Source organism: Brienomyrus brachyistius, chromosome 7 (genome assembly GCF_023856365.1).
Source record: "Brienomyrus brachyistius isolate T26 chromosome 7, BBRACH_0.4, whole genome shotgun sequence".
Lineage (NCBI taxonomy): Eukaryota > Metazoa > Chordata > Actinopteri > Osteoglossiformes > Mormyridae > Brienomyrus > Brienomyrus brachyistius.
Window position 1 is genome coordinate 2,558,847 of NC_064539.1, and position 12,366 is coordinate 2,571,212.

Below are 12,366 nucleotides of genomic sequence, written 5' to 3' on the forward strand. Positions count from 1 at the left end.
ATACAGTAAATACAAATACAAATACAGCTACTTAAGATGAAAGATGTGTCATGATTCATTAATGATGAACAAGCACGACATCAGTATGCCATTACTGTACTTGTTCCTTCAATAGTTCCTCAGTAGTCCCTTCAGTAGTTAACTAAGATTTACAGAATTAACAGATATAGTACCTATAGTAACTGCTTGGGATAAATTATGCATCACAATTCATTAACAATGAAGAAACAGGAGATCAGTATTTTATATGTCCTATTCATTATTTGTTCCTACAGTAGTTCTTCCTTCAGTGGTTCCTTCAATAGTTCATAAAGGTTTACATAATTAACAAATATAAATAATAATAAAATATAAGTAAGTAATAGAATAATACTTTATTAGTTGCGCCCCTCAAGTAAAGTGTTTCCAGAAAGTCAAATATGAAGAACTGTGTGAAAAACTGAGACCATGCCTGACAAAGGAAATAAAGGTTATGACCATTATAAGAAATAATGTGAAGTATGACATGATAATAATAGAACCATGAGTCAAACACTCAAGAGAAGGTGAATTTGGGGGTAACTCAAAAATAGTCATACATCTAACCCATATCAGCAGAACATTATCAACACAGCTGCACAAGCATGATTTTATTGGATTTGTCACATTGATTCTGTCCTGCTGGGACACCACCACCTCCCCCCCCCCAACAAGACCCAACGTCCCCATCCCCTCCCCCCAACCTCGCGTAGCAGCTGGGTGGCTGCCATAGTGTGCCATACTCCATTTCAAAAATCTGGCAAAGCAAGATACATGGCTGATGGAAACGTATAAAAATAGCCAAAAATAAACAAAAATACACAAAGCTTGTTGTCATGAGTTCCCACATTAATTGGCTGATGTTCAGTGGTAACATCAACTGATGGTAGGAAGTTGTCACCATGAGAAAATGGCATTCATTTCCTTAGACAGCTATAAGCACCAGTTATGGTGTGCTGAATGATTCCGTAGCCCTGTTAAGTAATTAACAGGGCTCTTTGTTGACAGTAACTGTTTAATTAAGTGTCACATATATCCCAGTTCACTTCCAACATAGTGAAGTGTCTAATCATGGGTGAACTACTTAGACACATGTAGATGTGGAATTATACAATGAAATGATGCCTCGTTTGCCTAAAGCTTCTTCTCACGTATCCCATCATGCTCTCCTGTGAGACATACACACAACTGAGAGCAAAGCTTGGGGCTCAAGCAGCAGGTCAGTCATTTACCCAGCACCCTCAGAGCATTCTGGGGTTAGGGGCCTTGCTCAAGGCCCAACCACATGTGATTATTTTTCTGAGGACAGGATTCAAACCATCGAGCTTCCGATCACAAGCATAGAGCCGCTCACCACATGAAGTATACAGCCAAAAGTAAAAGTTGATTTAATCCATGCAACCTTATTCTGAAAAACATGTTTGCCCTTGAGACAGAAAGGGTAAAACACTCACCATGATAGACGTAATTCTTTAAATTGTTTAATATCAGCTTTGCTCTTGAGTTTGTTAGCCATGGGTTGCTAATTAGCATTCACTCTAAATTACGTAGTACTGTTTTTTATCGCTCAGGTATCTGTTCCAGATTATCATCTGCCAAAGCAATAGCTTTTTTTTTTTTTTTTTGCGGAAGTAGGTTTTGTATAGCTTATGATTCCTTTGAATGGGGGTGCAGCTGCGACTTACTCTGCATATGTTCTCTATTTGTGTTTGGCACCAACTCTGAGTTGCTCGCTACGATTGGCCTGTAAACTGCTTTCAGAGTCCAAAAAAACACTCCTAATCTTAATCATGAATATCATGATCAATAAAATCATGAATATAGCAGCTTCAGCCTTTGACTAGAGATGCATGACCTTTGTTCACTCTTTATTTACATGTGACCCAATATGCCAATGAGATTCATAGATTATCAAAGGTACCATATTTCATTTTCATTTCACTGAAGCAATACATTTTCAGAAATCAAGTAAAGCTGTGACACTGTTAAAATGGTGAAATGAAAACCAACCAAATGATTGAAAAGGGATTTCATAAGCAGGGTCTGTTGATTGCTGGAAAGGTATTCAAAGCATGTTCCTCCGTGTGCTGCGCAGATGAATGGAAGCCAAAGGATTGACCTCAAGTGACTGTACTGCTGATTAGCAGCTAGCTTGAGGCCTGGCTCTCCACAGACCTGAAACCAGCAGAGGCTGTTCGCAGTTGGCTGGCTGACTTAAAACACTGAGGTAATGCCCAGTGTGTTCAATAAAGTTTGTAAAATTAAGTGTTTATAAATGATGCCTTTGATGTTGTTTCTTGAAAGCCTATATTTTAAAGAACACTTTTAAATCTTAAAAAGCATCATTGGCTTAAATGTAGTTCTATTTGTGAGTAGTGTTTAATATTTCTGCAATTGATATTTAATATGGGGCAGCATGGTGGTGCACTGTTACCTCACACCTCTGGGACCCGGGTTCAAGTCTCCGCCTGGGTCACATGTGTGTGGAGTTTGCATGTTCTCCCCATGTTGTCGTGGGGTTTCCTCCGGGTACTCCGGTTTCCCCCCCCCACAGTCCAAAAACATGCTGAGGCTAATTGGAGTTGCTAAATTGCCCATAGGTGTGCGTGTGAGAGCGAATGGTGTGTGAATGTGCCCTGCAATGGGCTGGCCCCCCATCCTGGGTTGTTCCCTGCCTCGTGCCCATTGCTTCCGGGATAGGCTCCGGACCCCCCGCGACCCAGTAGGATAAGTGGTTTGGAAAATGGATGGATGGATGGATATTTAATATTGCACCCAATACTGAGAATGTCTTGTGTTAACTTTGATATACTAGCAGAAAAAAGGGTAGCGATTTGTACCTTTGCATGTCAATGGGGCTGTACCCACAAGGGTCAATTGTACCCTAGCTATAGGAAAATGTACCTATTAATCTAATTTAAGGTACAGAAACGGATTCTGAGGAACATCCCCAAGGTAAAAACAACATTAATGTACTACCCTGAGTGGTATAAAAATGTTCTTCAGAGTTGATTTCTATACCTTAAAAGGTACATATATATTTATGTAAATATATGTATTAAATTCTATTAGTATCTTATGAAGCACTGCTGATTGTTTAGTGCAATTAGATTAAATGCAGTGAAAATATATTCCCAAAAAAACATTGATGGCTGAAATATGTATATGTGTGTGGTTGGGTGGATTAGGTTTTGTCATGGATCATGGCAGATTTGGGGCGGCGGTGTGGCATGGTGCAGGCTGGGACGTGGACGACCCACTTGCGGCTCACGGGACAAACAGAGTTTATTAACAAAAACAGAAAACATTAGGAACAAGAGAAAAACACAAAAAGGACCATGAGGGGTCAAAAGCAAAAGGGGATAAATGAAGACTAGTTACAAATGGGTCAGGGCAACAAGGGGCGGGCAGGCAGAACATACATCAAACAATGAACCACTAGGGGACTAAACTGAGGAAGGGACTTGCTACTGAGGGGTAACAAGACTAAAGACAGGGCAGGTAATACTAATTAATAAGGGTTGGGAAAACAGGCCACAGGTCAAACTAATAAACTAAAATGTGTGTGTGTTTAATGTATATAAGATTAATACTATAATTTTAAAGCCAACCTATACCTTAAAGGTTGGTTTATATCATCATTATTATTCTTAGGTTATAAAAGCTCACAAAGGCAGGAACAAACAAGAGAGCAAGAATTAAAGAAAGAATTTAAGAAAAATCAATACTGCCAAGGGAAACGGCTGTTATTGTATGTAAAGCCGGGCTCAGCCACACGAATGAAATCCAATTCGCAATTGTGCCGAACTTTTAACATGTGGCTATTTCACAGAATCTTCCACAGTAGTAATCTAATAGTCTAATTGGTCAGTATTTCTTTCTCCTTAAATGCCATTATTTTTTAACAGGCCAAGCTGGGCAATGTCATCATCAATATTTGCTGCTTATTTCAAAACCTTGTTTTTTATTTGAATAGATTCAATTTCTTTATGCATATATGTAATTACAAAAGAGGTTCTCTTTTTTTTTTAAATAAAAAAAAACGCAATTACCTCCAAACAGTAACTAAGGCACTTTTTTACGATTTCATTTTGTTTATAAAACTCTCTTGTCTTATTTGCCCCTAATAGTAATAGCTTTATTCAATCCAGCCACTGTCGCTAATGCATTGCCAAGCAATCGTTTGTTTGCTGTCGCTATGGTTACCGACCAGCGCATATGAGACTGTATTTATCGTAAATAAGCTCAAAAAAGATCTGCTAAAAAGTGAGGTTATATTTACCGTAAAAAATGAATCGTTCGGGTGAGGCTTTGGAGAAAAATACGCGTGGGAGGTGTCTTCTGGATAACTGGGTAGAGGAGGTATGTGGCAATACGCGCCGTATCGCGCTTCTAGTAGTGCACAGGGTGATTGCAGTTGTTTTTCGTGCTAACTATAATAGACTGTGCAAAAATAAGCTCTGTTTAAATTACTCCGGCCGGTGGAGCAAAATAAACAGTGGCTTTCCTCCTGCATTACCCTAATTGTCTCCTGACATAGTATCGCAAGTAGTTCAGTGTCGCTACGGTGGAAAAGCGAAACACAAGAGGGCTTAAGAGATCTAAATGTGGACCAAAATCACTGTGTAAAATGTGCCCCTCGACAAGGCTAGAAATGCCGCAGTGTTAAAGGCTTATTAATCGCGGAAGCGCGCGCATCAGTATATACACACTTTTTTTCCAAAGAGCTGTAATGAGCATGTTATTTTTGTTTGATAGTGTAAAGGGCACTGGGTATTCCACCTCAATAAAGAGATGTTTTACCTGTTCTAAATCTGCGTTTCTTTTCAGAGAGCCTCGGCTTTGCTAGACAAGACAAATGACAGAGCTCAGATTCACAGGTCTGGACACAAAGGGATCCTCTCTGCAGATATGACAGCCAAAGTCCAGGATATCACCACTATGAAGGCAGAGTTCACACACCCCACAGACCTCAGGGTGAGACAGAGAGGTGAGCATGCTATTTTTAAACTTCCAAAAGGGCTTTAAGCCCGATACACTGTGCACCCTGTGTCTGATCTTTCAAACACACCCATAGTAACCTTGAATAGTCCCAGAGTTCACAGTTTGAATGATTACCTGTTGATCTTTGTTTATCAGACATGAAAATAAAAAGAAGGCTGCTTTTCAATCCAGAATTATTGCTCTTACTTAAAAATGTGCAATAGCAGGCTGATTAACAATTTTTTTTTGATAACTTTAATTGAAATCAAAGATGCATAGAAAACTGCAGCTTCTCACATATATTCATGGTTTTGATTTTAGGAATCGGAGGGGAACTCTTTGAAAAACACCTCTACCAGTCAATACGGTAGGTATTTTGACATGAATATTTTATATATAAAACGATTATAACATGCATTTTAGGTGAATCCATCCATCCATCCATCCATTTTCCAAACCATTCGTCCTTTTGGGTCATGGAGGGTCCGGAGCCTATCCCGGAAGGATGGATTTGACGGCCATCCTATGATCGTCAGTCCCTCGTTAGGAGACGTACCACCCTGCCCCAGCATTCCCACATCTGCAGCCTTGTGCAGTCGCCCTCAACAGGCAGAGAACATGGAACCATTGGGATTGTTAGGAACAGCGAAGAAGCAAATATTACATTAGGGGGCAAATGATTGGGAAATACTGTGAAAAATGTTGTATTTGACCATTAGCACAAATGTGAAGTACAAAGACCACTATGCCATGAAGGATGGTTAGGGCTGACACTGCTGCTGCCACGCCATGAGTTAAGGAGCTGTGCTTCTGATCGAACGCAAGAAACACAGATCTGCGTGGCTTCCTTTGCGGACCGAGGCAGCGGGCTTTCAAATACGAGGCCCAGTGATGGAAAGGAGCCTAGAAAGGAGTCCGCAGACATTTAACGTCACCTGAGGCTGTACAAGGTAGCTAGATGTGTTACTTCACTCGGAGCTGGGGGAATCACAGCTGGAAAGGTGATGCTGAAAAGCAGATGTGCCTGAGCTGTAGGCTAGAGATTCGAGCAGACAGGTACCTGAAGAAAAGACTGAAGACCGCTGTCGTGGAAATTCTGGTTTTGGAATCCACTGTTTCGTGTCAGCGTACCGGTGCACCATTTTTCACAGTGAAACTAGTCTCTCAATGGTGGTGTAAGCAGCAAGATGTCAGTCACTCAAGCATTAGAATCTGTGCACCTTAATACAGCCTTTAGCACAAGGGGTGCAGCATCTGCCGGCAGGAGAGCAGCGATTTGGCTTAGCCTTAGCGTCAGCCAGACACATACACCGTATCTATAGCACTACCCTCCCACCTGTGGTTTCAGTTATCAGCAGTTCATCGGCATCTGAAAAAAAATTGTAAATTGTTCCTCTGTCCTTTGTAGGGGTATAAGAAACATGGTTTTCATTGCTCCATCATTCATTAGTACACATTTTTTCACTTCTCTATCACCTATTGTGAATCAAGCTAAAACATCTGAATCCCTTTCATTTCTTCAAGAGTAGAGTTGTACAGTCCTGTATAATATACTTTATTATTGCTGCATGTGATGTTGGTAATGTCTTACTGCGCATTCATCTCTATGGGCATAACCTTAATCCCTCCACAAGCAAGCTATGGGAACAAAATTCATTAAGTGCTATTACAATCTGTACACTGCATTCCACTGCAAATACAAGCTACTCTATGGAATTTTTTTTTTTAAAAAGCATCAAAATTAGGCAGAGGAATAGTCCAAGCCTCCCAACAGCTCATCATCTTCTGCCCTAAACTGGCCTAAAACACTATTTAAGTGACATGTCTAACACATAAAAATTGCAATAAGAATTTTTAAAATCAAACACTACCTTGTCTAAATTGCAAGACCATCCTCTGGGGATGACTTTAAAGAGCCACAAACAGGCTGGGAAGAAAATGAAACTGTGATCGAATTATGCCCATGCAGCCAAGGAACAACAAAAAACAACACTGCTCAGTTACGAGATGCATCCTTATTCCAAAAATCACCCCACACCAAGTCAACCAAAGCACTTTACTGCATCAAACTCATTCATGCCTGTGTTTGACAAAGCTGTAGTTCCTTTTAATGAAACCATCCAAACTTGGCATTCCAGTTCTTACCCAAACTACTCACAGGTACAGCCACTAAATCCAAAATGAATGGTCTCTGAGTGGACCGGCGAGGCAATCTCCGCCTCACTGTAATTAGTCAAAGTGACTCTCACCACAAGCTTTTCACATTCGATTTTTGCTATGTTGCGATCAAGGTCAAGAATAGAATTTTGCAAAGTCATGGGTCATCGAGTCTTTGAACAGTGTAGCGGTCTGGCTTGCAACAAGGCCAGACAGAGTTTCACATACGCTTCGTTCCAGGTCTTGGTAGCAACCGAGATTCAGGTTTTATTTACTTCTGCTTATTTGCATGTGTCAAACAAGAAAGGGAGCATTTTTTTCATTATCATGACGTTATTTTGGCTGTTTGTGATATGAATATTGATTCAACTTTCAAATTAATAGATGGCCACTTGTGTTGCACTGGTAATGGGGGAAAAACCTCAACGGTTATTTAATTACAAAATTCTTCTCTTGCATGCATTACCGACACCCAGAAATCCACTTAGTATACCTCACACACACACCACTTGATAAGCACCAGTTTAACATTTGCTGATTTCTTTTTGGGGTTTAATGAACAGCAAAATCCTGGCAAAGGGCCCGTTTAGGCCTGTAGCAGGTCGTCACCTTTGCGCTTCGTTTCTGATGCTGCACTCTCATACCCAGTGAACAGGTACTCAAGGAATGGAGCCCCCCTGTTCCTCCAGCAGAGCTTGTCTCCACGACCAAAGACGACTATGGAGCAGAAGGATTTAAACCCACTTTCCCGGATCCTTCTTGGGTAAGTGACCATTACCAGAATATTACAGGAACATTAGTAGATTGTTTTAGTTAAGTTATAGGTCCATTATGAAAACGGTTATTTCTATGTGTGTGTATTGCATGTATGTACAGTATGTGTGGGTGCGTGAATGATCCATATGTAGTTAGTACACATGTAACTTCTAAAAGGTTTTCACCACTACTGTTGTTAATTTTTACCCCATAAGTTCACATTTTTGCTTTATTGCAAAAAATGACTTTTTTTTTACCTAGTTTGCAGTCCAAATTGTTTATGCCATAAGGAACAAATCACCATTGAATCACTGAGATAACTGAAATAATGCTCACATATGTAGTATACACAATACTTTTCATGATTACTTAAAAATGCACTTGACAGAATATAATGGATAGAAGATTCGATAATTCATACAGATGTGTCACTGTGTGGTTTATGGTTATTATAGAATCCTGCAGTACAAATTAATTTGCTGAATTCCTCTTGATTTTGTTTAACAGGAACATAACTTTAGAAGTGAGCAAGCAATAACTTTTTGGAGTGAGAATCATAAGAAAATACAGGTAATTTTGACATTTCTCAACTGTATGTTACCATCATGTGTAAATAAAACGAACAAATTCCATTCAATTCCATACCAACAGCCCTGGTAGCAGATTGACAAATCACTCTTACTAGACTTTTTATTTTTTTACTGCTTACAATAATGTTTTACGATTGACTCCAATTGCAGTTGTAGCTTTTCTGCATTGAAGGACGAGTGGCTTTTATCATTTTTATTATTAATTTAGTCTCTTACCATTTTACATAGTGTATTGTACTGAATATTTCATTTTATTTATTTTTTTGGGTTTGTTTATGTGGGAATGAGGGGTTTTATATGGCACAGATATATAAAGACTAATTAAAGGAGACATTCTTAAATTGTCTAAACACAAACAAAAGCATTTTTATGCATTGTATAGCTCTTGGTTCAGTTCTGATTTGCACTTATTACAGGTAACTCACTGGAAGCTCATCCTAGCTGCACTTATGCCTAGTCAACTCCTTGACAGGTGTGTAGTTGTACATCACTATGGGCAAATAAATAAAACGTAAATGAACACGCAAATTAGAAAATATCTGTCATTAATGCCTTATTTATGCTGCAGCATCTGTAGCTACAGTAAAAAAAAACAATATTTATATAATATACACATTCATCTGTTAATTTAAAAAGTGATGTAATTTAGTATATGTCTAATCTGTCCATGTAACTTTCACCTATAGACTCATGCAAGTTTAATCCCAGATTGTTTATTAGCGCTGCAATCAGTTAAAGTGTGTAGTCTGCTGAGTCTGTGAGCCGTGTGGCAAATTGGGAACGGACCGCCTGCCTGTCAGTTACTCGGTTAATTATCGCGTTATTAAAAAGGAGCGTTATCATGGCGCTCTTTGTAGCGTGACATGAAACGTCTTCAACGGTCCTTCTGCGCTCTGTACTCTGGCTTTGTGTCACGCTTCAGTTACTGTTTCATTTTTATTTATTTAAATATTCAGAAAAGAGCATTGAACTCACATCAGTCACGACAAGCCCAACTCATTACTCTTTTTCTGAAATATAGTGTGTTGCGTTATCGGCTTAAATTAAGTTTCTCCTCAGAGAAAGACACGTGTCATGAATTCATTTAAATTGTTCAGCATGTCCAAGTCCTTCTAAGGCATTAGAGGACTGGTTTGCACCTTAACAAGTAACTGGTCATAATAAAGCAAAACATCCAAAGCTCATCTAAAAAATTAAATTAAAATATTTATGGAGTTCAGCTGGTTGTATCTTCATTGGACAGTAGCTAAAACACCTACAACCAAAAACCAATAAAATACACCCTAGAAAATTATTTGCCAGATGTTATTTGTTTTCTGCAGTCTGTGCTGTCTAACCACACCAGCATTATATATCAGATGTGGCTGTAGGATGCCCTAATTCCAACCAAAGTTTTCATTAAATTGTCTGGAGGCTAAAATAATTAAGCACTCTAAATAAATTGAAGGAAATATATAAAAGTTCAATTTGAGTTTGCATTTGAGTACACTTACAGTATACAGCACTGAATAAGTGTCCTCAAACTTGAATAACTTGAATACACTTAGCAGCACTTATAAGTGGACATTGAACTTTATCTCAATTAAACCAAGCTCTAAAATGATTATTTCCTGTTTTGGTTTCTTTGAATATGCAGTATGGCCCTTGAAGCAGATTAACAAACAGGATTGTTTCATTGTGAAATGTCATGGTTCAGACACTTAACAGCGTCCTCGTTTGCGGGAGGTGACTGTTCTGTCATAATAGGCTCTCTGTAAAACAAATATCTACCGACAGTGTACAGTTTCTGGGCGGTACGATGATTCAAATGGTGTGCTATCCCTGGGGAGTCATATGTCTCCGTATTTAGGAGTAAGGAATATGTATAGGTGTGATGCGTGTTTAGTTAAATAAGCATGTGAGAACCCATACCCCCACATAAGCCCAGAACGATCTTTTTTGAGGAAAGGCAGCAAATGATTTTATGATTATATACTATGAAAATATGTAAGTATGCATCTTTCATTTTGTAATTTTATTACCCCATCACAGTGCCAAATGTATGTCTGAAGATGTCGATATGATGATGTAAAGTGGACAATTTCAGTGGACAGAGGAATGAATCTGATATTAAATATACTGTTTGGCTAATCAGTGCAAGCAGGAAAGTATAAATACAGCAGTACGTTGCATATAGAAATATAGGCCCTGCTGCACTGTATCGTGTTAACAGTTCCCGGGCATGACTGCAGTTGTTATGCTGTCTTTATGTTGCATAAGAGTAACTGTGTTGCCCACACAAGGCCACAAGGACATGCCACTGGGCCATCCCACCAGACAGGGAGGGCGTCATTTGTTAGAAACTTCAAAAGCCATAAATATCTACTTAGAAATTCATTGCCAGCACTCTTCACAGCATCAGGCCTACACTGGTATTTCTTGTGAGCATGGAGCGGTTCCTCCTTACCAGCTTGTTTGTGACTATGCTGTGGCATTCATACTCCATGGTAAAACCCCATGGTTCGCCACAGTGCGGCTCTTATTCTCAGACTCGCATGTTCTCTCTCTTTCTGTTGACCTTTTCCTTCTTTCCAAAAACTGCTGCATTCAGGACCATTTCTTGTAGCGACTGGTGTAGCCGTAGACTTTGAAGCACACGCGATGCTAACTGTATCACTGGCTCATAATCCTGGATATCAGGCACAACTCGATCGTACGTAGATGAAGAGAGGCCTGCTGGGAAGGACCATCTTCACGTGCACATCTAGTGACCCTTAGCTGTCTTACCCATCACTCTCCATGCCCGTATTTGGACTGATTAAAACAGCTAATCAATTGAAACTTCTCCTTTGCTATTCATGTAACACCTTGCATGGTACATTTACTGGAACCATGTCTGTTTTTCAGTGGATTTTGTTCAGTATTAGCCTGCACAGAAGGTTTTAAAACTGCACACGCTTGGGTAATTCTTGGTCATGAGAGCAGCATGTTAGCAGAGTGATCTTTCTGGGTTGATGTATGTACCTATAGAGGGTGTTTTTAAGGATTAGGTTTAAAATGTGTTTGTTGTGCTGTACATCATATTATTGGCCCTGGTTTAATGTTAAATGTGTTCTTTTTCAGGGTGTCACCCCCGTGAGAAGCAGAGACACTCCATTTAAGAAAAACAGTAGCTTCAGCACACCAATCAGTGCACGCCTCGATGACGATGAAAAGAACCAGCATCTGTGAGGGCTCGAGACATTTGGGGCCGAGTGAATGATTTCAAGGATGGTACAGAGAGTGTCAAAATGAGCATGCCAATGTTAATTGCGCATCAGATTGTGAAACGTTCCCAAATTGTGACACGATATAAATCCCATTCCTAACTGTCATGATAACTTGTGATGATCTGTCTGGTCGGCTGTCCTGATTGTCACTCATAACGATGCTTTGGGATGAACTGGATACGACCTGATATGAAGCATCCCACTACAGCATAGGCACATGGCAGGTTTCACTAGTGCTATATAATGATGTATATCACCAAAACTAATGTTACTGTTGGACAATGAGGAGATTATGCTGGCTATTGACTTCAAGCTTAAGCCTAACTACAAGAATGAATATCAGTCCTCTGCTCTACAAAATGGTCTTACCTTTCTTTGGCCACATGATCACCACACAGTGGCAGTCAACCAATTTGGTGATGTAGGTGGGTGCCATGTTCTGAGGAGGTGCAGACATAGCAAACCCCAAAGTGAAGTTGGACTAGGACATTACGTATTTCCCAATCTTCATCATCAGCTGCTCCACGTTTTTGCTCCCTCTGTGCTCTCTGCCAGTCTTCACTTTTTTGTGGGCTATCTGTGGGTCCCCAAGGACTGGATTGGGAAACACTAGC

The 12,366-nt window shown here is 39.8% G+C and overlaps 1 protein-coding gene across 1 annotated transcript; it reads left to right on the forward strand.

Annotated features, from left to right (window-relative positions):
• The first annotated feature begins 4,181 nt into the window (after nt 1–4,181).
• spag8 (sperm associated antigen 8) lies at nt 4,182–11,857 on the forward strand. Its single transcript, XM_049019846.1, has 6 exons — nt 4,182–4,380; nt 4,849–5,008; nt 5,323–5,368; nt 7,807–7,921; nt 8,422–8,484; nt 11,607–11,857. The coding sequence occupies exons 1-6, from the start codon at nt 4,309–4,311 to the stop codon at nt 11,712–11,714; spliced, it is 564 nt and encodes a 187-aa protein (XP_048875803.1). The 5' UTR covers nt 4,182–4,308; the 3' UTR covers nt 11,715–11,857.
• Nucleotides 11,858–12,366: the final 509 nt, after the last annotated feature.